The sequence below is a fragment of the Vipera ursinii genome (assembly GCF_947247035.1).
Source record: "Vipera ursinii genome assembly, chromosome: 2".
Lineage (NCBI taxonomy): Eukaryota > Metazoa > Chordata > Lepidosauria > Squamata > Viperidae > Vipera > Vipera ursinii.
Window position 1 is genome coordinate 196,850,208 of NC_139513.1, and position 23,309 is coordinate 196,873,516.

At 41.3% G+C, this 23,309-nt stretch overlaps 2 protein-coding genes across 6 annotated transcripts in view; one reads left to right on the top strand and one right to left on the bottom strand.

The window, feature by feature from the left end:
* The window catches only part of FRMPD1 (FERM and PDZ domain containing 1), a 74,188-nt gene extending 66,245 nt beyond the window's left edge, over nucleotides 1-7,943 (top strand). For 3 of the 5 annotated variants that reach the window (XM_083357173.1, XM_083357174.1, XM_083357177.1), the window contains 4 exons: nucleotides 547-729; nucleotides 814-961; nucleotides 1,990-2,769; nucleotides 4,632-7,942. In XM_083357173.1, the coding sequence (XP_083213299.1) occupies nucleotides 547-729; nucleotides 814-961; nucleotides 1,990-2,769; nucleotides 4,632-6,901 (3,381 nt within the window). In that variant the 3' untranslated portion in view covers nucleotides 6,902-7,942. Of the gene's footprint in view, nucleotides 1-546; nucleotides 730-813; nucleotides 962-1,989; nucleotides 2,770-4,631 lie in introns of all 5 variants that reach the window. The other 2 variants (XM_083357176.1, XM_083357175.1) reach the window with 1 other exon arrangement.
* A 579-nt stretch (nucleotides 7,944-8,522) lies between these two features.
* On the bottom strand, nucleotides 8,523-23,203 carry TRMT10B (tRNA methyltransferase 10B). Its single transcript, XM_083357180.1, has 9 exons — nucleotides 23,108-23,203; nucleotides 22,036-22,234; nucleotides 20,836-20,944; nucleotides 19,878-20,002; nucleotides 17,545-17,697; nucleotides 17,035-17,113; nucleotides 10,205-10,272; nucleotides 9,813-9,936; nucleotides 8,523-8,825 (listed from the first exon to the last, which is right to left on the bottom strand). Exons 2-9 carry the CDS (start codon nucleotides 22,204-22,206, stop codon nucleotides 8,722-8,724), a joined length of 933 nt encoding a protein of 310 aa, XP_083213306.1. The 5' UTR covers nucleotides 22,207-22,234; nucleotides 23,108-23,203; the 3' UTR covers nucleotides 8,523-8,721.
* Nucleotides 23,204-23,309: the final 106 nt, after the last annotated feature.

The window sequence follows — 23,309 nt, forward strand, 5'->3', positions numbered from 1 at the left end:
TAAATGAAATAACTGGATAATTTCCTGCTTTCCTCTACAGTATGGCATAAATGATGGCCAGTAAGTTTCATAAAATATTGAATCATGTCAAAGTTAGCTGTTCGATTCCCATTTAGATTTTGTAATGCTTTTGCAAACTTTTGGCTGCATTCATAAAATATAATAAGCTGTTATTTGTATAACTACATATTTCTGAATTAATGGTGATTAATTTCACACACGTTAAACATTTCTTAACCATTGTTGAGACAGCAGAAGTATAAGCCTCTATTTTATACAGAGAGTGAGAGAGACATATGCTTTGCTTTTGGGGGGGAGGGTTTCTACAGAATACTATTAAAAGAACTTCTGAACTGATCCGAAATGTCTACTCAAGACCAGAGTGTATTTAAATATAATGATATGAAAGTTCAAATTGTGTTACTTCATTGTGTGGGTTTCTTTACATATCCAAATTAAATTGTACAGATATTGTAGCCATTGAATACATAGGCATGAGTTCATTCCTTTCTAAGCTTGGTCACAAGCTGCTTTTCCCCCATGAAGCTACAGGACAGAGAGACATGCATTGCCTTGCTGGTGGGAGCCAAATACGGAATCAGTCAAGTGGTTAATAGCAAACTCAACATCGTAACCTTGCTGGCAGAATTTGCTAGCATAAGCAGACTGGAGCTCACTAAAGAATCCGACAAAGTAAGCATGGTGAAGATCTACCTCCAAGATATAAAGGTAAATATATTTCTTATCAATTTTTGATGCATTTAGTCTGTCAGGAACATTTCAGCTCGTCACGTTTTCTGTCTTCCATACAAGGTGCTCACTGTGCTGCTGGAGTCCAACAGTGCCAAAGATCTGGCTTGTCTCATCAATGGTTACTACAGAATGTTTGTAGATGCAAGCAGCTGCATATTCATCTGGGAGGAGAGAAAACCTCAAATGCACCGGATCTCTGCTGAGGAAGGTAAAAAGCAAGTTTCCTCAAATAAGTAAAGGCGTGTGAGGAATCTTCCCAGCTCGATAGTACATCTGTTGCTAGAAATCCATGCGTGGATTTAGTACTCTGGTGTCTCAAGCCTGTTATTTATTTCTTCACTATAAAGCTTTATTGCCCCTTCATTTGTACGGGCAAAAGCCAAAGGGTTCTTAGAAACACCATTTGAAGTGGTCATTTAGATACATTGAAAGGACGTGGGAGATGTTTCTGTCACACTTGAATATGAATTCATCTAATTTCAGGTGCATAAACCAACATCCTAGTTACCGTTCAAGGCACAGTTCTCATAATTTTGCGTGCAGTCAAAATTCTCAGGCTTCCTATAGTTGAACCCGAGCCCATTTTCCCCCATCCAGATCTCCACAGTCTCCAGACACTGAGATGGACCCTCAAAGACTGTCACTTAGAGACAGTCCCTGTTTATCCCACAGAGAGGGCCTCCTCAGGGTGCCACCGGTCAGAGAATGTCGTCTGGTGGCCCCCAGGGGGAGGTCCTTCTCTGTGGGCGCCCCGGATTTATGGAATCGGTTGCCGGTCGAGCTCCGGATGGCGCCCGACCTTCGCTCCTTCCGACGCGATCTGAAGACTCACTTATTCGAACAAGCCGGCCTGGCCTGATGGGGGATGGGTTGGGATTTTATTGTTGTTTTTAATATATCTATTTATTGTTTTAGTTTGGGCATGGTGTTTAATTCTTTTTTAACTTTTTTACCTTTGTATTTTTATATGTTTGCCCTGTTCACCGCCCTGAGTCCCTCGGGAGAAGGGCGGTATACAAATAAAATTATTAATTATTAATTAATCCTTTGGCTATCCAAATGGTGCTGCAGAGAACAGTATTCTGGGTATGTTCAGAGGAATCCTTTTTTCATATTTTAGCCGCACAGTCATCTTAAGAACCATTTTTTCCAGGGAGCTTTTATTTCAACTGCATTCTACGTTTGGTTGGAAAGAAGGTGCAACTCCAAGGAAACTTGTCTTGTTTGTGCTTGCAGGATATGAATCTAGAACCTGCAGTGACTCTGAAGAATCTTCTGAGCCAGATTCCTCCTTGGACCGTTTCTCAGACACGCATTCACCTAAGTACAGCAGTATTAGCCCCCCAACTGAGGAGGGGCAAGAGCTGGAGCAACAAAAGAAGACCCCAGAGGCCAAAGAAATGAGCTTTTGCAACGGTTACAGCTTAAGCGATAGCCTTTCGGAAGCGTCTGAGTCAGCCACGGAAAGCAGGGGGCCGAAGTCCAGTGGCTCAAGTGACTCTCTGGATGCCCTGGAAGAAGATGACTTAGAAGCATGCTCAGCAAGCAGGCCAGAGATTTTTCAGTTTTGTAACTCTGCTCTTCAGAGATTGGCGTCTGATGACAAGATGCTTTTTGGTGGGTATGATGGAGACGAGGAAAGCAGAACATCACAAGAAAGTTTTTTCTCTTTCCTCCTGCCACCCCTGGTATCCAGTCCAGGTCTTCCACAGCCAGAAGAGGAATCCAGAAAAGAAAATGGCGTGAGTATTCTAGAGTCCAAGTTGGCCAAAAGCAACGTCATGGAGTACTATAGCCTCTGTGCCAATCTCTCCCCAGCCAGCAGTGGAGGGAAGAATACACAGAGTGGCAGCCCCGAAAGCTGCTCTTTGCAGGAGCCTGAAGACCATGAAAAAATCAGTCAGGGCCAGACTCCTGTCTTTGTCTTGAGATCTCCCCCTGGCTTTGAAAAGACCAATTCAGATGATAACTTCTGTGATGCAACTGAAAGGATGAACCCAACAGAGCCACAAGCAGGTACGTAGAAAGAAAATCCCTAGAGCAGGGGTGTCAAACTCAATTTCACTGAGGGCTGCATCAGCATTGCGGTTGCCCTCGGGCCGAGCGGGTGTGGCCTGGGTGGGCGTGGCCTACTGGGTGGGCGTGGCTAGAGTATGTATGGCCTACTAGGTGGGCGTGGCCAGCTCTACATCGTTCACATCAAGGGTGCCTATGGGGGCCTGGGCAGGAGTGGGACAGATCTGAGGGTCTCTGGCAGAAGGAGGGTCTCTGGGCCAGGGCCAAAGCAGTGGGGGCCGTTCCCTCACTGTTTCCAGCATGGCTTCGCGGGCCGCATGAAACCACTTTGTGGGCCGGATCTGGCCCCTGGGCCTTGTGTTTGACATGTCTGCCCTAGAGTAACTCTGTTGTGGTATGAACCTCCCAAAGTCTTTTAAATAGGGGTGTTAATTTTGACTGCTGTCTGAGCAATCCTTCTGGGTCTTTTTCACAGTCCACAGCATTATTCATTGTGTCTTGCAGTGCTATAGTATCTATATGAGGCCATTAGAATAATTAAAGTTGACTGAGTTGCTTGCTGAAATCTAGCTAGCTGGCTATTAGCTTTTTCCTTCATACTCAAAATACACATCATCTAATTATTCCTTGTACCTGCCCGGTATTTTGTTTCCATTTAGGCAAGGGTATGAGTTCATGGCTACTCCACAAGACCAATTGCAAAGAAAATTCCAGTTCAGAGTTTCATATTATTAAGGGACATGGTGGCTCAGTGGGTTAGGACACTGAGCTTGTCAATCAGAAGGTCGGCAGTCTGGCGTGTCGAATCCCGAGTGACGTGTAACAGAGTGAGCGCCTGTTACTCGTCCCAGCTTCTGCCAACCTAGCAGTTCGAAAGCACGTAAAAATGCAAGTAGAAAAATAGGGACCACTACGGTGGGAAGGTAACAGCGTTCCGTGCGCCTTTAGCATCTAGTCATGCCGGCCACATGACCACGGAGATGCCCTCGGACAAGCGCTGGCTCTTTGGCTTTGAAATGGAGATGAGCACCAGCCCCTAGAGTCGGAAACGACTAGCACGCATGTGCGGGGGAACCTTTATGAGTTAATGGCTATTCCACAAGACCGATTGCAAAGAGCATTCCAGTTCAGAGTTTCATATTATTACATTTCCTCTGATAGTTTTTTTTCCCTTTTATTTGCTAAAAGAACGAATATATGGGAATAAATTGTGGTGCTAGTTATGTTCATACAGCTAAAGGTGGTGGAATGATCATGTGAGAACACTTTAACACAGAAATTAACAATTACCACTACTAACTACTACTGCCCCATGATAGCAGGATTTCTCCTCTAGTCTCTCTCAAGTTTTCATCCCTTTTGTGCCATAAAAAGACATAAAAGTGGATGGAAGAGGAAGGTGGGCAAGTATGTCTCCAACTCTGTTTGCAGGGGTGACGCTTTTGAACTGGTCACAATACAGTACGTTTCAGTCACAGGCTGAGAGGGGCAGGACATTAGATCAGAGGTCCCCAACCTTTTGGGCACCAAGGACCGGTTCCATGGAGAGAGGTTTTTCCGTGGACCGGAAGGGGCGTGGTTTTGTGTGCTGCCTGCATCCTGTGGATGGGGCTTGTTTGTGCAGACCGGCTGCTGACGTGCCACGGACCGGTACTGGTCTACGGACCGGGAGTTGGGGACCCCTGCCTTAGATAACCCCTGGCATTTCCATAGTTTCTTAGCTTGTAGAAAGAAAAGAATGGTGTGTGCACCTTTAGATAACTCACACATAGCAGCAGCAGTAACATACATCTTTTCACAAACTACTGTTGAAATGAGATGAAAATATTTCTCTACATTGATGGGCTTTTCTTTATTTTTAGGTTCTGAAATTCTACCCCTACCTCGTTCCCCAGGATTGCCATCCTATGGCAGCTTGGATGAAAACATCCTGTCAAGGCAAAGCAGAGGGATGAAACCCAGGCCAGGAAAAGAGCCAACGTGGGCCAATAATTTGAGGAAAAGAAGGTCCTTCCTCGAGACAAATTATACTTCCCAAGTTAGTTTCCCCAAAGCTTTACCCTACGCCCTGGAAACCGATGTTTGTTACAGTAGAGATGCTACTGTTTCAGGAGCATCTGCAGCTGAGAGTTTACTGAAGGAACCCCAGCAAAATTCCAGTCTCCTTGAAGCCACACAAAAAATCCAGGTGGTCCAAAATTCAACCTCATCATCTGACGCAACACAAATGGGGCAGAATTCATCAGGACACAATGCAGTTTTGTGCCTGGCCTCGGCCCAGGCAAGTGGAGGAGGTTTAGACTTGAGCAATTACTCTTTAAATTCTTTCTATGTGGCCCCCCATCAGAGTCACCATTTAAGTACACCAGGAATTGCATTTCACCAGGAAGATCTTGATCCCACTTGCAAAGACAAAACAGAAAAGCTTACAGAAATAGCTAGAGGGGTTCAGGGACACTGTGAAGTAAAGGCAGAGTGTTCCGTAAAACAAGCACTTGATAAAAAAGCGAGTACAATCAAAGCTATGCCTCCAGCAGGAGTCAGTTATGTTTTGATTGAGGAAATAATACACACTACCACCAAACCTTCAGCATCTCTGAAAAGCATCCAAGACAAACGTTTGTCTTTTGCCCCAGACTTGGATCTGGGTTCTCTGCCTGCTGAGAAAGATGAGAAACAGGAACAAATTGTGTTAGATCCCTCCAAGAGAGATTCCATCTTGTGTGAATCCAGCCAGGCCCTCGGAGGCTTAAAGCTTGAAGAAGGTATCAGCCAATTGTCAAATAAGGGTGCTAAAGAGAAATCGGGAGATGAGAAACATCTAGGGATTTCAAATGTAACTGAACTATTTTTCAACTGCAGTGATACTTCAGGCCAAATTTGCTGGCCAAATCTCAGTTCAACAGCAGAAAATGCACAAATCTGTCAGCAAGCAGATAAGAAGTGCCAGGGAATCACTAGCCAAAATGGCCTGGGCGTTAATAATTTATCTTTAAAAGATGGGGTGATAAATCAAGTCCCAGCCCACTTATCAGCCATGAGTATGTCTCATAATCTGTGCCCATCTACGGAGTTTGCTGGTGACTATAATACAGAGGGGAAAAACCTCACAGGAGATGCTCTCATTACAGATTATAAAAATAAGAGATACAGTTCACTAATGGCTTCCTCAGCGAAGAACACAGAACAGAGTGAAACTGATAGTTCAGCTGGACGGAGTTACCCTTCCTTTGACAGACCCACTGAGGAAAACTGTACTTCAGATCTATCCTCTGACAACGCAACTGGGGGTGCAGTAGCATTCAGTGGTACAGGTCCACCAGGTTTAGTCAATTCTGAGGAAATATCTACACCCAGACATAAACCGTCGACGTGCAGCTGCCAGTTGTCTTATGCAAGCTGTTTCCATGGGGCAGAAAATGAAGCGGAATTGGACTGCACCAAACCCTTTACAAGTAGCATTTCTGAAGGACCCTTAACAACTCCACCTTCAACAAGAAACCCACTGCCTTCAGATTTTAATCCCACCAGGCGCTTTCAACAACATACTTATACGGATGGGGCCCCCAGAGAGTCTCAGAATCACAGATACCTCCCAGGATTGCCTATCAAAGAACTGAGCTATATGAAAGAAAAATGGTCTGTCTCGCCATTCGACTTCTGCCATTTGTTAGGGGATGTGGTCTTGCTACAGGAAGTTTTAAGGTGGTCTTCAGGAAACCAAAGAAAACATCCAGAGGATCAATGTCCCGCCCTTTTTTCAGAAAACAAGGACACCTTGTATGCGCAATCACAGAGATTGCTGTCTAATTGCCAGAAGATTATCAAAGCACCAGGGCCTTCTCCAGAGACACAAATGATAGTTCAGAAGACCTTCCAGAACCTTCTTCAGTTGACAGAAGTATGCTTACAGTTCACAGACTGTGGCCTTTGCAGTAATGGGCACATAGACCTTAAAACCAACCTGAGGGATGTTTTGTGTAGCTATCAACAGTTTTTGGAGGCATGTAGGCAAACTCATGAGAAGGATTACTCCAGCCTAAGCCTAAAACTATGTGTGTGCCAATATACGGCCCTCACTGCTTCCCTTTTCTGCCTTGTACAGCAGTTCATAGCTTCATCCTGCACATGAGATGGATTTGCTGTCTCTTCCTGCTTCTCCTTTCTTTGCACTAACAGTACAACTCTTGATGAATTCACTATAAAGAGAGAATTAGCTATTTTGAACACTTGCGTATTTTTGTGACCTTCTGAGTTGGCCTGATAAATGTATAACCCTGGGAGATTCTAATAAAAACAGGGGATGTGTAAAAGAATGGCTGAAGGAACTGAGGCAATTGCTTGGTTTCATTTGTCAATGGATATTAATGCTGAAAGCTTGAGTGAAGTCAAGGGAATAAGTCTCATAAAACTCATAGATAGCATGTTGATTCACATCCAATTTTACTTTTTTTTCCTCTTTCCTCTCTAAGTGTAGAAGGCAAAAGATCAATCTTTTCTGAAGGTCTTTTCAATGTTAACAGCTGTAGATAAATGCTGCTTAAGAACAGCTCAAAGAGAACGCTGTAGGTCAAACTGGACAGATCTACTGAACATATTAGCTTACAATGTTAGTGTGTCCCAATTGGTGGACATGTTGATCAAGGTTAATGAAACCGTACCATAGGTATCTGTCTTTTGTCTGGGACTCTTCTTTCTGGTGTTTTAAATAAATGCACCTGGAGTATGTTACAAAGATACATTTTAAAAAAAGATCCAGTGATGTGTGATTGATAAAATGCTGGACTAACACCAAGAAAACCCAGATTCTTGTTTACCTAAGCCATGGAGGTTCACTTATTTATTTTATTTATTTATTTTAATTCCATTTATATCCCGCCCTTCTCCGAAGACTCAGGGCGGCTTACAAGCTTAGCAAACTTGGCAACTTTGGGCCACCCCAACTCTTTCAACCCAACCTGTCTGACATGTCAAGGGTCACAGGCAGTGAAGCATCACAGGCAGTGCGGTGGTGTAATAGGATGTGAGAATAACCTTGGGAAACCACGAAGAAGTGCTGATGCCTACATAATGGCCCTTCCTCCTGTTTCCCAGGGTTGTTTTCACAGCCTATTGCAGGTAGTAACAGCTTTTCTTCACCCAGTTGCTTTTATATTCTATTTTAAAGGGATGCTCCCCTTTAAAATAGAACACAACTTTTGAACAGTATTTTCACCCAATTGTACTCACTGAAAATGGAAGTGCTGTATCTGCTTACCCAATAAATAAATACATAAGGTCTCCTGTATTTAGTTAATTAGCAGGAAGTAAACTCTACTATAGTAGCCTTGCTTCTGAGTCCCTATGTAGGCTAGCACTCTAGAGCCTTTTATAACATTCCTATTTTAGAACACTGCTAATAACACAATTAGTCAACTCCACTATGCTTGGAAGGGTAAGTAAAGGTGGCAAGGAGATTTAATCTGATATTAGAGCAATAAAGCATTTATGTTTTTAAAAATTGACATAACCTCAGCTCCCTTGCCTATGAGTGCAGGAAAAGCTACCCATTCATTTAATTATGAAAGACTCACTGTTATCAGCAAAAATTCCCAGCACAAATGTCATGTTTTTTTTTTAAAAAAGAGCACATCAGTAGTAAGTGCAATTAATTCTAATGTGAAACGAACAATATTTTAACCCTTCTAATAGATTGACCAAGAATAAGCAATGAGAGACCCAGTCTTTTCCCCAAGAAGTACAGTTAGCAGAAATGAAGATCAATGACTTGTTTACTCTCCCCACATGTCTATATACAGTACTGCTGGAGTCAAACTCCCATAATTTACAACTGGAAATTGTAATCATTGTAGTCCAAAATATCTGGAATACAATTGGGTAAAGGAGACTGCTGTAGGTTACCAAAAACAGACCAAATCTTGTTTTCTCCTATTAGTATCCTGAATCCTTTTGTCACTTTGTGTCTTTGAAGATGTATCCCTTTCCAGGAGAAACTGCAACTTTAAGTGCCTCTTCCCAATTCTTGGTATCACAGAAAGTTGATAAGGCATCAAACACTAAAAAGAAATGGATTGGATAATTATAAAAATGTCATGAAATTACAAGGAGGATAGAATCCAATCACGGCATAACAGAGCTTCTACAGAAACAATAGCCATCCTCTGTATTTTTAGACTCTTATTTTCCAATAATAATTTAAATATATTTATAATGAGTATGCAAGATTTGTGGTATTTAATACAGCATGACTCTTTACATTCAAGGCTCTCCTATTTGCTCAAGGTAGAGCTCCACTGTTTAATGCCTATTTGCCCATATCTCATAAGACAGCTCTCCTATGTTAGGACTATATCTAATTAAGCCTAAAAAGGTAAAGGTTCCCCCGCACATGCGTGCTAGTTGTTTCCGACTCTAGGGGCCGGTGCTCATCTCCGTTTCAAAGCCGAAGAGCCAGCGCTTGTCCGAGGACGTCTCCGTGGTCATGTGGCCGGCATGACTAGACGCCAAAGGCGCACGGAACGCTGTTACCTTCCCACCGTAGTGGTCCCTATTTTTCTACTTGCATTTTTACGTGCTTTCGAACTGCTAGGTTGGCAAAAGCTGGGACGAGTAACAGGCGCTCACTCTGTTACGCGGCACTCGGGATTCGACCCGCCAAACTGCCGACCTTCTGATCGACAGGCTCAGCGTCCTAACCCACTGAGCCACCGCGTCCCTAATTAAGCCTAAGGAGGAGCAATTTCTTGAATAGTTCATCATGTGATGTGACATTTTGTGCCCTAAAAAGTACAATAAACAAAAGTGAAGAACAATTCCGTAGAGAACTGTCAGAGTCCAAATTCCAGTGTGCACCAATCAACCGTACAAGAATTGTCAGAAAGGTGTAATTTTAAAAAAATGTACCAACACCATCCATGCAAGTTATGAGGAGTTAATTTGCAACAGCTAATTCCAGCTATAAATTGTATAGGAAAGCTGGTGGTAATACAATGTCTGCAAATAGATGGCAGAAAATTCTGTCAACAGGTTTGTGCATTACTTACCTTGGTTGATGGCTAGGGTTGTTGAGTGGTAATTTTTTGCATTGACGTTCTTTACCATGTACTCTTGAATAGGCAATCGTGCTGTCTGCAAATGTCTTTCCTGGGCAATTTGGAAAGTGAGTTTCTACAAAAACAAATTATATACACTAAAAGAGGGAAGGGAGGAAATGATTCTTTGGGTGTTTTTTTTAATGAACTACATCTGGCTATTAGATTCTTTAAAAAGCTTATGATGCCTATCCTCCAAACCCAGAAGCTCTATTTTAATTATATTAGCTAATTGCTCATTGGAAAATAGTATGTGATAAGAGGTAAGTTCCTGCAGTTCACCACTAAAATACCACCCAACTATTTCTGCCAGAATATCATTATAATATGTGTAATATACTTACCTTTTGAATGCTTTCATCCACCAGCCCTCCCAAAATATGTACTTTTTGTGGATCAACTTCCTCAAGAACTAAAATGAGAAGAACACAAATAAACAAACCTCAAGTAATAAAGGCAGATTGCATTATATCAATATCATCTTCATAATCTTGTTATGTTTTGCCTATCCATCACACCTTTAGGAGCCAGCAGTAAAGGCAAAGAAATACAGAGAACATCAGAACTGGCAGTAAAGGTATAACACTATTACGAGCATTCAAAATATACACTGCCACTCTACATGGGGCTACCTTTGAAAGTCAGTCAAAAACTGCAGCTAGTTCAGAATGTAGCTCTGGTAATTAACAGGTGCAGTAAACTCATGTAACACCATCTCCTGAGTAGGCTCTTGTAGCACCACAACTTTGAATTGCAGTGGCTCCCAGTATATTTTTTCAAGGCGCTGTTGGTCACCTACAAGAGCTTCATAGTACAAGACTGGACCTACTTGCAGGACTGCTTATCTGTACTTATTTCTGCCAATTCCACCAGACCTGACAGGCATGTTCTGACTTCATTCAATTAAACAGTAACATCTACTGGTATCTCGGAGGCTTAACTTCTGTTGCTGTGCCTGCCGGTGCAACAATTTACCGCTCCTTACCCCCAAATTCAGAAGGGCCGAATCCCAATGGTAAGTGAAAGCTTAGCTGTCCCTGGACACTAAGCCAGGAAGCTAGGTGAACCCAATTTTAGGGGATTGTTGTAGGGCAGGGGTGTCAAACTCAATTTCATTGAGGGCCGCATCAGCATTGCGGTTGCCCTTAGGAGGCCGGGTGGGTATGTCCTGGGTGGGTGTGGCCTACTGGGTGGGCGTGGCTAGAGTGTGTAAGGCCTACTGGGTGGGCGTGGCCAGCTCTACATCGTTTGCATCAAGGGTGCCTATGGGGGCCTGGGCAGGAGTGGGGACAGATCTGAGGGTCTCTGGCAGAAGGAGGGTCTCTGGGCCAGGGCCAAGGCAGTGGGGGCCGTTCCCTCACTGTTTCCAGGATGGCTTCGCGGGCCACATGAAACCACTTTGCGGGCCGGATCCGGTCGCCGGGCCTTGTGTTTGACATGTCTGTTGTAGGGAATGTGTGTGCTACCTGGGTGTGATGTGTTTCAGGTTTTGTTTACATTTTTTAACTTTCTAGTCATATGCCAGGAAGTGGAGAACAATAATACAGATTGATTAAAAAAAAAGTGGTACATTAAGAGTCTGGGTGAAAACTTCATTAGTCTCTTCTCATAATATTTTTAACCCAATAAGGCATGGGTGTCAAACTCACTGCGTCAAATGACATGTTGTGATGTGTTGCAAATTTTTTTGCATTGCCAGAGCTGGGGCAGGCACAGCCTCCGCATCATGCAACCGGTCCATGGGCCAGCAGTTTGACACCCCTGCAATAAGGTATTAAGTGTTCTGTCACTGAGGACTTTGGCAGCGCACAGTCCTACTAATTAGCTCAAAAATCACAATTTAGGGAATTTGGAATCTCTGTTCACTTTCTCCAAGAAATGCCATATATTGCAGAAGCATCTGCCCCATTATTGTTCCAGCAAGGTTCCACACTATTAACCCTTTTTCCATTTCCTTTTTCATCCAATTAGAATGAGGGAGCTTTCTTCTACAGTAGGCATGTCCAACCAGCAGCCTAACTGGCATTGGACAGCTAATCATGCAGCCCAAGATTATAAGCTTTAAATACTATGTGATTTATATACATCAACTATAGTGTATATATTTTATATGTGGCCCAAGACAATTCCTCTTCACTCAATGTAGCCCAGGCAAGCCAAATGTTCTACACTGTATGGCTAAACTTGGTAGGCAATTCTGTAACAGAAAGGCTTCTTCTGCCACTATGTCAAACTCTCTGTTCTTTCAATACTTACACAAAATGGGTCAAAATATGGGACTTGGGTGTTTTATAACACCAGGGCTTTTCAACCAATGGTACGGGCACCACCTGTGGTACATTGGCACCTGGCAGGTGGTACGCGACCATGCTAGAAAAGTGGTAGCGGGGGAGGGGAATGAGCTGAACCGGTGGCAGCACTGCACAAGCCTGAGCGAGAGATGGCTGGAGCTGCAGGGCTGTCAGGGCTCAGTGGAAGCGCCAGGATTATCACCAGGCTCCAGTTGGAGCTTGGCACTTATCCTGGCGCTTCTGAGCCAAGAAGAAGCACCGATCAGCTGGAATATTGCAGCATCTCCAGGGTCTTGTGATTTACATTCAGATGCTTGGCAACTGATTCACATTTATGACGGTCACAGTGTCCCAGGGTCATGTGAAGTGACCAAAACCTGCTGCAAACACTCAGCAGACGGGGGCGAATAAAAACCAAACACCCCCCCACCCCACCCCCGCTGCCAATCCTCAACAGAAATGCTCACAACAATGAAAACCTCGGACAGGAGGAAGAGCGCTGCTGAGCAGGCAGGCAGGCAGGTGTCTTGCTCGGCTGTGGCTTAGCGGTCACTTTTTTCAGTGCCATTGTAACTTCAAACAGTCAATAAGCGAACTGTTGTAAGTCAAGGACTACCTGTACTTCATCACTTTTTTCCTTTTTTTTTTTGGTTATCAAGTTTTTAACAACTTGCTAGGCGACTAATGGTACTCGGATGTTGCCATATCCTAAAAGTGGTACAATGGATGAAAAGGTTGAAAAGCCCTGCTATAACACAACTAACTTGGTGGAATTAGGTGGGTCTGTTCTGAGGCAAATTTAACTCTAGCGGAGAGGGGCAGGGTAGTTGATTCTTCTCTGTGTTGTTACAATACATTAACTCTCTCCTTGAGCCAGTTAAGCATGCATTGAGAACAGGGTCATTGAATAATATGTTATTTTACCTTAATTCTCTGAATTGTATAGTAGTCTTAAGAAAATCACAACTAAAATCAGAAGGACTGAAATAGATCTGCTGCCAATAGTGTTAGTCACTGCCTTGGTTCAAATCAAAATGTCCAGGTGTGCTCAAACATATTAAAATTATGCCTAGCAAAATTTACACAATATACAATACAGAAGAACTCTAATAATCATTTCTATCTGACCCCAATTTCTCCTTGTCTTGTTTTGTGAGGTTTTTTTTTCTCTTTTCCAGCTTCAATAAGCTTACTCACTGGACTCTTTTGAAGAATTCTCCTTCCTCATTAAAAAAAATTATTCTTAATTATGTTTTATCTGTCTGCAAACTTTACTGTTTTCCAAAGCTTGTGGTGCTCTCAGCAAGCTTGCATTTAGCTGGTGATGTTATTTTGGGTAAATAAAACATTAAGTGCTGGTACTTGAGTACTGGATATGAAAGGAACAATGTTATTTATAGATACCGTCTCTATACTATCATTTTCTCTTATCTCCAGTAAGAGTATTTCTGGCCTAAAGTGCATCAAACTAAACTACCATCTGCTTAATATTATAGATTGTTCTATTTTGAGATTTACCCCCCTAATTGTTGGCATCAGCTTTATTTTTGCTCTAAAGGTTATATTCTATGTTAGTCCCTATTTTATGATATTTTAGAATATGTTAGAAGATCTGTAGCTTCTCTTTAGGCAGCCTTTAGTGATTTTAAATCAACATTTCATTCAATTTTGAGACTTCTTCAGTAGGGAAGATTTAGTAGATTTGATATTTTAGATTCAGTTATTCTTCCTAATCCAGACATTTTATAAATATTCTAGAATTAGGAACTTGATGTTACTCACAAGGCCTATTAACTTATTGTAGCTGCCTCCTTGTTCAACTTATACATGAATTTATAGGCAAAGGAATTTTCAGATTCAAAGTTTCAGCTCTCTAGACTAGTAAACATCAATGCCCCACTCTTTTTTTTATGGAGATGATTATTTCAAGGGTTCCAACTGGCCTCAGATGTTCACTTAATACTTTGATGTATTACTGTAAGAAAAATCACCTTAGAATACATTTCCAGAAGACTAAAATACAGGTAATTCGACTTAAAACTGGTCATTTAGTGACTGTTAGAAGTTATGACGGACCTCCATAGAGCTACGTACTTACAACCTGGTTTTGACAGCCTCCTGTCCCTCCAAATCCCATGATCACATTTTCAGCACTTGGCAACTGGCAACGTTTGCAGCATCCTACGGTCACAGGACCGCAACTTGCAATGTTTTTTTTTTGTGGGAAATGGTGTTTACTTCTGGTTTTCAGCAAAAAAATGCCCATTGGGTATAATGGGTTCACTTAGCAACCACAATGTTCATTTAACAACCATCATGACATTGTAACCCTAATTCTAGGCTCAGTTATGCTTGTAAGTCGAAAACTATCCAAAATGATCTTTCCTAAAACATTTAGGTAGTTTCACTGGGTAACAGTACAGTAGCAAGTGAAGGTTTTTAAATATCCAGGCGCAGGCCTTCAAGACTCAGGATCATGGAATGTACATATCAAATCTGTATTCTTATGGGCTCAAAGAAATTCTTCAGCTCTTCTATTTTTTTCACACAAAACAAATCATCCTTACCAGCTCTATTCACTGAGCAATGCTTGGCTCAGTTGCTTATATATCTCCCATTACATTCTTACCCAAATTATAGGCTGATTGTTGAGGAAATAGTACAAACTAAGTCTATTAGAGCAGTGCTTCAAGCTCTAAAATGTGTATTCAATGTAATTCTAAGCCTAAAAGCTGGCCAGATGAGGACTGAGGAAACAGCCTTGTTATTCATTTTCCAGTTGGGATGATCCCATTACTTTTAGCCAATAAATTCTGGTTGTTTTGGACTCTAGCAATTTTTAGAAAATTTCTCAATTTCCAAATTTCCTCAAATTTATAGTGGCTGAGAGATATAAAAAAAGACTCTTATATAGTGAATACTAGAATGACAGAGACCTCATTCAAAATTTATCCCTTTACAGTTTAACCACCCTAGATGGATGTCAGCTAATTATGCTGACTCACCGTCTTCCCCATTTCAACAAAGGATTTCCTTCAGACAATAATTGGCCTTTAGCATTTTTATAGTGAAGATTTAATAAAAGTTCTATAGCTAATCAGACCTGCCCTTGTGGTGATGGTTCCATGAATCCATGCATACATTCCTGTTAACAAGAAGATTCCATTTTCCTTTGTTGTTACACCCCAGAGACCAGTCTGAAGAATCTTATATTATTTCCTTTCAATTAGATAACAAAAGCCTTAGTATAAATAATATAGCAAAGTTTTGCACAGCACCTGTGAATATGTACAAACAGCTGGCTTCTGATCTATATGTGCAATATGTTCATACTTGCTCCACTAATCTTTGGAAATGTATAGATGAATTTCAACTTAGTGACTCAGCCTTCCATCCTTCCGAGGTAGGTAAAATGAGGACCCAGATTGTTGGGGGCAATTAAGCTGACTTTGTAATAATGCCGCTGGGGGGGGGGCGAAAGCCCTAACAAGCAGGCATATACATAGAATGAAGGCTACTGCTAAGCTTGTAAGCCGCCCTGAGTCTTCGGAGAAGGGCGGGATATAAATGGAATTAAAATAAAATAAAAAATAAATAAATAAAATAATAATTTAGATTGTTAAATTTTAAAGTACGATTTATAACTATACATACTGCATTACTGTACAGGTTTACATTTTACTTAAGATTCATTTTATAGTACTTTTTCTTATTTTATAGTTCCTTTTATGTTATCTGACGTTAATTTTTAAGTATTAGTAAGACTCCAGTGCTGCATGATTTCAGCAGGGCTGCAAAAACCTTGTAACCACGAGCCCTCACTCCACCAATCAAGACAGATTAATGTTTGGTTCCCAGTCACAGTATTTAGAAAAAGAGAAAGTGCATCAGCAAAAGCCACAAGCCTAGATCAGGGAGTTAGTTACCCTACTTACTGCTATTCTTACTAAGGACTGAGTTCACGTAACTGTTGCTCAGTTTGACATATAAGGCTGTTTGTCCCAGCTGAATGCTAGGCCAGGGCTTTTCAATCTTTTCACCCATTGTACCATTTTTAGGATATGGCAACATCCGAGTACCACCAGTCACCTTAGCAAGGTGTCAAAAACTTGACCAAAAAAAAAAAGAGGAAAAAAGTGATGAAGTACAGGTAGTCCTCGACTTACAACAGTTCGCTTAGTGACTGTTCGAAGTTACAATGGCACTGAAAAAAGTGCCCCGCTAGCCACAGCCAAGCAAGACAGCTGCCTGTCCACCCAGCGGCGTTCCTCCTCCTGTCCGAGGTTTTCATTGTTGTGAGCATTTTTGTTGAGGATTGGCAGCGGGGGTGGGGTGTTTGGTTTTTATTCCCCCCTGTCTGCTGGGTGCTTGCAGCAGGTTTTGGTCACTTCACATGACCCTGGGACACTGTGACCGTCATAAATACGAATCAGTTGCCAAGCATCCGAATGTAAATCACAAGACCCTGGAGATGCTGCAACATTCCAGCTGATCGGTGCTTCTTCTGGGCTCAGCCTGGAGCCTGGCACTGATCCTGGCGCTTCCGCTGAGCCCTGACAGCCCTGCAGCTCCAGCCATCTCTCGCTCAGGCTTGTGTGGTGCTGCCACCAGTTCAGCTCATTTCCCTCCCCCGCTACCACTTTTCTAGGATGGTCGCACCTGCCAGGTGCCAACGTACCACAGGTGGTACCCGTACCACTGGTTGAAAAGCCCTGTGCTAGGCTATTTGGCGTTAGCTGACAGCGCATGAGGAGGATGTCAGATATGTGGAAACAAGTTTAATCAAGTTGATTTGAAACCTACATTAAGACACCCCAAATCCAATTATTACTCATTTAAAATAAGAACAACAAACTTTAAACAGCCCCAAAGCTGCAATATACCATTATCAGAATCTGGTGTGAGATATACAATCGTGTCCAAAGGAAATAGGTCAAGATAACTTTCTGCAGTCATATCCATCTGAAAAAGAACGCAACAAATGTAAATGGAATTTCAGAAAATTCTTTTAGAAAGAGCACTTGTGAAGGAATGAGTGTGCAATTTTGGAAATACAGGTCATTCTGACTATCCATTACTATTCTACTGAAAAACAGATTTAAATCTGTTTTTTAGCCCAATTTAAACCTCATAATATTTTACAAGATTACTGAAGATATTAAACTACAGGACTTCTTAAAAGCAACTATTCTGTGTCTAGTTATGTTATGGGACTGCAACTTTGGAAAGTACCAAGTTAATCATGCAGACTATTATGGGAAAGGAAGGCAAAGCTACCAGCTCTATGTATTTTACCTTCTATTGATAACAGCAACTTGAGAAAGAACTATTTTCCTTCAGTGTCATCACTTGGAGAGAGATAAAACAGAGGGGAAGAGGGGAGATATACTTACCAGATAATTGGCGAATCCGTCATTCATTCTCAAGCATGCTTCATAAATAGGACTGTTTTTCACAATCCCTGTGAGGTGGAGCCAAAAGGGCTTCTGAGCTTTCTTGTTGGACCCATAAAGCCGCCTAATCTGTGCAGCAAGCCGACTTATTTCCTTGAAGAAGAGGAAAAAGCCTCAGTGGGTTTTTTGTTTTAGATGTTCTTCAAAAAGCTCCAGTATTATTATTTTTGTTGTTTTCAGTGAAATATTCCGATCAAAATATAATGCACAAGATAAAAGAATAAAGCGTTTAGACAACAAAGAAGCAAATAATATGTAATTATAATTAAAGTGAACTAAAGCTAAAGGGAAAAAAACAGATTCATATAGAACTAGGCTAATTCTTTAACATATTCTTAAAGCTTGACCATACAGGACACATTGCCTCATTTTCTCATTTTTCATACAGTAAAGACAATTCATACTGGGAACATATGTTTGGAATCCATTTTTTAACAGCAGGACTATAAACTTCTTTCTAACAAGGCAGAATAATTCTCTACCAAACTCTTCGAGTTCTCCATAAAATATCAAATTCTATATAAGAATTTGGAAATGTAGCTCAACATCACATTTGCATCTTTAATTGTTAAGTTTCCACATCCCAATTTATATTAACATATTTAATAACTGAAAAGTCAAACAAGAGTCATGGAGGGTCATGACCAAAGCTTATGAATCCAAGAACTTTGGAGTTTTATTTCAGGCTGATGTGACTGCTCTAAATTTCCTACTGAGCATTAGCTGTTTAGAGCGCCAGTTTGGTGTACTGTTTAAGATAAAAAGGTAAAGGTTCCCCCGCACATGCGTGTTAGTCGTTTCCGACTCTAGGGGCCAGTGCTCATCTCCGTTTTAAAGCCGAAGAGCCAGCGCTTGTCCGAGGATGTCTCCGTGGTCATGTGGCCGGCATGACTAGACGCTAAAGGCACACGGAACACTGTTACCTTCCCACCATAGTGGTCCCTATTTTTCTACTTGCATTTTTACGTGCTTTCGAACTGCTAGGTTGGCAGAAGCTGGGACGAGTAACAGGCGCTCACTCTGTTACGCGGCACTTGGGATTTGTTTAAGATACCAAGCTATAAAGCAGTAGGTTCTAGTCTCACCTTGAGCACAAAAGTAGCTGTTCGACCTCGGGCCAGTCACTCTCTCTCAGCTCTAGGTAGAAGGCAAGAACAAAGCATTTCTGAAACCTTGCCAAGAAAACTGCAAGCACTTGTCAAAGCAGTCGCCAAGAGTCAAAATTGACTCAAAGGACCAAGACCCCGTTTATGAGCATCTCAAAACACTGGACTTCATGCTCTGCCTTATGTGATTGTAATGCACATTTTGATCTTGCAATATTATCCTCGTTAAATTTAATAAAGAGCACTCCTTCCATCTATTGCCTTTCAGTGGCCCTTAAGTAAAGACTTCTCCATCAACTATTCCAAGAGGTAAATTGTACAAAATATGCTTAAAATCCTGCCAATCTCAATGTTTCCTCAGTTCAAGAGGACTTAAGACTTATAACTACAAGCAAGGTATAAAATCTCTCACAGAATACGACATCCTTCAATCATTTTCTTCTCAATGCATGCTGCAGAGGTTGAACTGCACTTCTAGAACTAACAAGTTACATTCCAGTCTGGGCTTAAATGTGCATGAAGCTTTCTATTGCTTTCAGGAGGAAAAATCAAATGTTCACTTCCACATTTCTAATTTTTATGGAGCGCAATTCTTCAGTCAATATGGCAAATAATACAACTGAATGCATCTGTCAACGCTGTAACATTGGAGGTTCCTGCTCTGACAATTGATGGAAATTGCAGCCATTTTTACTTTGCTTTTAACATGCTTTTTCTTCTGTTTAGAAATTAGATGTTGAAGTGGGGATAGGGTAAATGCTTGAGCTCAGCTAGCCATAATAACAATGCAGCTCCATGGGAACTCAAGGACACAAACTGATAACGTTTTGGCGGGCTGAGGAGCTGGAAAGAGCCCGGGCTCTTGGCTAATTGGAGAATGTGATTTATGACTGCTTTGTGAGGGTGGGACTTGCATTCTGTTACTTTGTATCTGGGGAAGGGAATCTAGTTTTGGGTTCAACTATGTAGTGCCGATACTTTGTTTCCTGGAAAAAATGTTCTTTGAGGAAGATTTCTTGCCTTGAAGTTCTTTTGATGGGTTTCATCTATTGGAACCATGACAGCATCCTCTTCAAAGTGTTGTGAAAAGAGCAGAGGCATACTCAGCAGTCCTGAAAATCAAATTCCATGTTTGTTTTTTTAAAAAGAGCAAAAATATAAAGCTACCTTGTTAGTCATGTGACTGGTCAAGCTCATATCAATACATAGCCGAGGCCCTGTAGCCTTGGCCTCTAGAAGACGATCTTTGGCAATGGCTTTTAAATCTCGCTTACTAAGCTGGGGTGCAGTGCCTGAAATGAAGAAAAGAGAAGAAAAAACAAATCATCCTGTTGCTCACTACTGAACAATGTTAAGCAAACAGGTGAGGCATAAGTCATGATTTTTCAGAGTAGCAATAACTTCTTAGAAAGGCACTTCAGTGCCTATACATCAAAATCCCTCTAGAAAAAAATGTTGCCCAGCCTGCCCTACATTTCCTTCCAGGTGAACATTACTGTAAGGTCCTGCTTCAGCTAGCACTCCCAAGAAAGCCATTGTTTCAAAAGGAACTTTTAGTGAAAGACAGTGATAGCAGAAGACCAAGGCAAGATCTGAAGAATTCCCGTGCAAAACGTTACATTAAAACTCTCCCTTCAAACCCCTCCCCAGTGCCCAATGGTTCAATATGATTTCAGCCAATCCAGTTTGTTGAAATTGTTAAGGGAACCAGTGTGATAAAGCCGCAGTTCTCAGGCATTTTGTTTTTGTCCCAGTCTCTTCCCAGCCAAGCAGATATAAGACAAAGGGCCTCAGGCACATTCCTCCTCCCTTTCACACCCAGAAACATGCATCAAAGGTGACAGAACAAAATAAAGGAAATGCATCCAAAAGCCCACAGAGCTTCCCCCTCACCAGAGTGAAAGACAGAATGGCGATACCTGAAAACAAAAATGAAATGGATATATAGTTTGAGAGTCTGACAATTACAAAATATTAGTTGTAATAGAGAAGCCTCTTTCAGAAGACCTGTCTGCCCTTATGGATCTCCTCACAGAAAACCTAATTAAAGTTCCGTGAAACAGAGTACAGAGAACAAACTATTTTCTATAGAAGACGGAGACAGAAATTATTCTGTTTCTTGTACCTTTTTGTTCAGCATGTTTTGCTTTACGTCGTTCTCTTTCATATTTTCTTTTATCCTTCTTTGCAGAAACAATCTTCTCCCAGTGCCGTTGTTTCCTTAGAACATTCCTCTTAATATATAAATAATAATAATCAGATCAGATAGGCAGAAAAGAAGCCATTTGCAAAGATTTTCTTATCAGAACTTGATACTAGAGGTGCATATGCATTTGGATGTATCTGAGTATGTTCCATTGATTAAACTTTTGCATACGTCCATCTGCAGGTATACACAGTAGCTATCTCTCCTCTTTCTTTTTCTACCTCTCACACATAGAAACTATTATAAATTGCAGCTATTTTACACAGACAGAAAGAAATACATAATTGTGTGTTGTATTTTTTTCCAGATAACTACTAAGCGGCAGAATAGTTATGAAATATTTTTCCTGACACTAAAAATGTTGTATTATTTGCTTAGTGCTTTCAGTCAATAGCAGATGTTATATGTAAATGGCATTTTAGTACACTGCTTGCCTTTCTAAATCCATAAAGGAACTTTGTGGAAATCCAGGAAAGATCTGCTGTATAAGTATTTTTATAGCAACATTAGTATTACTATGACTGGCTGATAGTCAGCCAGATGTTTAGATTGGATTTGGCATTTTTATCCATCAGTTTAGGTTTTCCCAAGGACCTGCTTATTATGATGATGATTGGTTGCACAGTCAGCCAGATGTTTAGATTGGATTTGGCATTTTTATCCAAATCTATTGAGTCTTGTCTTGTTGTTAAAGGTATTGTCGCAGGATATAAACTGTTTCAAATAAATTTGCCTTTTGCAATTGAGCGATCGTGATTTTGTCAATGGTGTTCAAGTGTTTCAGTTTTATTCTTATTATTAAAGGATCTTTAGGGCACTGCTACAAGGAAAGGCTCAGCTGTTGTCAACATGACATTTTTTGGTACCAGCTTAAAAACTTTCCATTGGCCCAGACATTTGGGAGCAAATCTGTTTTGATTCTTGATTGAATGTGTTTTGTATTGCTTAAATGGTTATTGTAATGTATTATGGTAATTTCCCATTTTCTTCATTTGTATTTATATCTTTTAGCTAAAGAGCAATAATGAGCTATTTCAAAACAAATAAGTTTAAGGACAATCACATTAAAATCACCCCAATTTGCTTTTGACATGAATGGCTGAGGGCCATTTTACTTACCGAACACCAATTCCCATTTCCTGTAACCTGTTCACTGGATCTTTCATCATTCCCATCAATTTCCAGAAGCTCAAATGTGTCCCAGAAATTTTCCCCATCTCCATCGTTTTGCTGTTGATCACAATGATCTCCACAAATACTTTTCTCTACTTTCTTCTCAGGATTAGTCATTGGGTTGTTGTTGTTTTTGTCCAAACTGCTGTGAAAACATAGGAAAAAATGATGTTAGATGCTGGATCATAGAATTTAATTGGCAGATACTAGCCAGCTACTGAAGCTGCTCTCATCCTAAAACAGGATAGTTTCCTTCTGTACTGACTGCAGATTCTGGGTAGTTTTCAAAACAGCCCCAATTGAGCATGTTATAGTAATCCAACACTGAAATGATAAGGGCGTAATTCACACTGAGTATTCATCCTTTATACAGAAAATGGAAAAATGTGTGAGCCAGTCTTAACAGGTGCTTTTTAATAGGACGAAAAGCTAAGAGCCTTGGTGGAGCAGTGGGCTAATGCCTTCTTAAGTAACACCAGCTGCCTGCAATTAGTGCAGGTTCGCATCCCACCAGGCTCAAGGTTGACTCAGCCTTCCATCCTTCCGAGGTAGGTAAAATGAGGACCCAGATTGTTGGGGGCAATTAAGCTGACTTTGTAATAATGCCGCTTGGGGTGTGTGTGAAAGCCCTAATAAGCAGGCATATACATAGAATGAAGGCTACTGCTAAGTTTGTAAAGCCGCCCTGAGTCTTCGGAGAAAGGCGGGATATAAATGGAATTAAAATAAATAAATAAATAAATAAGAATTCTGCATTGCCAATTCCAGATATGTGATATTCGAATTCAAACGCTGGCAATTGTGTAAGAATTTCAGAGGCATACAATTCCTCCTGCCATATAAGGTCTTAAAGGGATCTCTTCTACTTAAGAGTTTCTTGCACAAATAAAATCAGTGTGTGATCCGGAACAAGATAAGCAAAATACGCTTTATAACTTTTATGAATACGCAACAGCCAAAACGCTTCAGTTATTTAATAGTCATGAATTATTGTTCAGACCAAACGTCAGTTACTCACCTCCCTTTGATTCATTACGAAAAATCAGCTCCACGCCAGTTGATTTCCTTCTATAAGGCTTCATCCAACAAGACTTCCTCTACCGGGAACGAGCAGCATTCTGGGAATTTTAGTTTTCATTATGGGCGACGGGAAAGGATGATCTGATTCAAGATTGGGCGAATGGGAGGGCGCGTTTCTTTGATTTGGAGACGACGGGGGA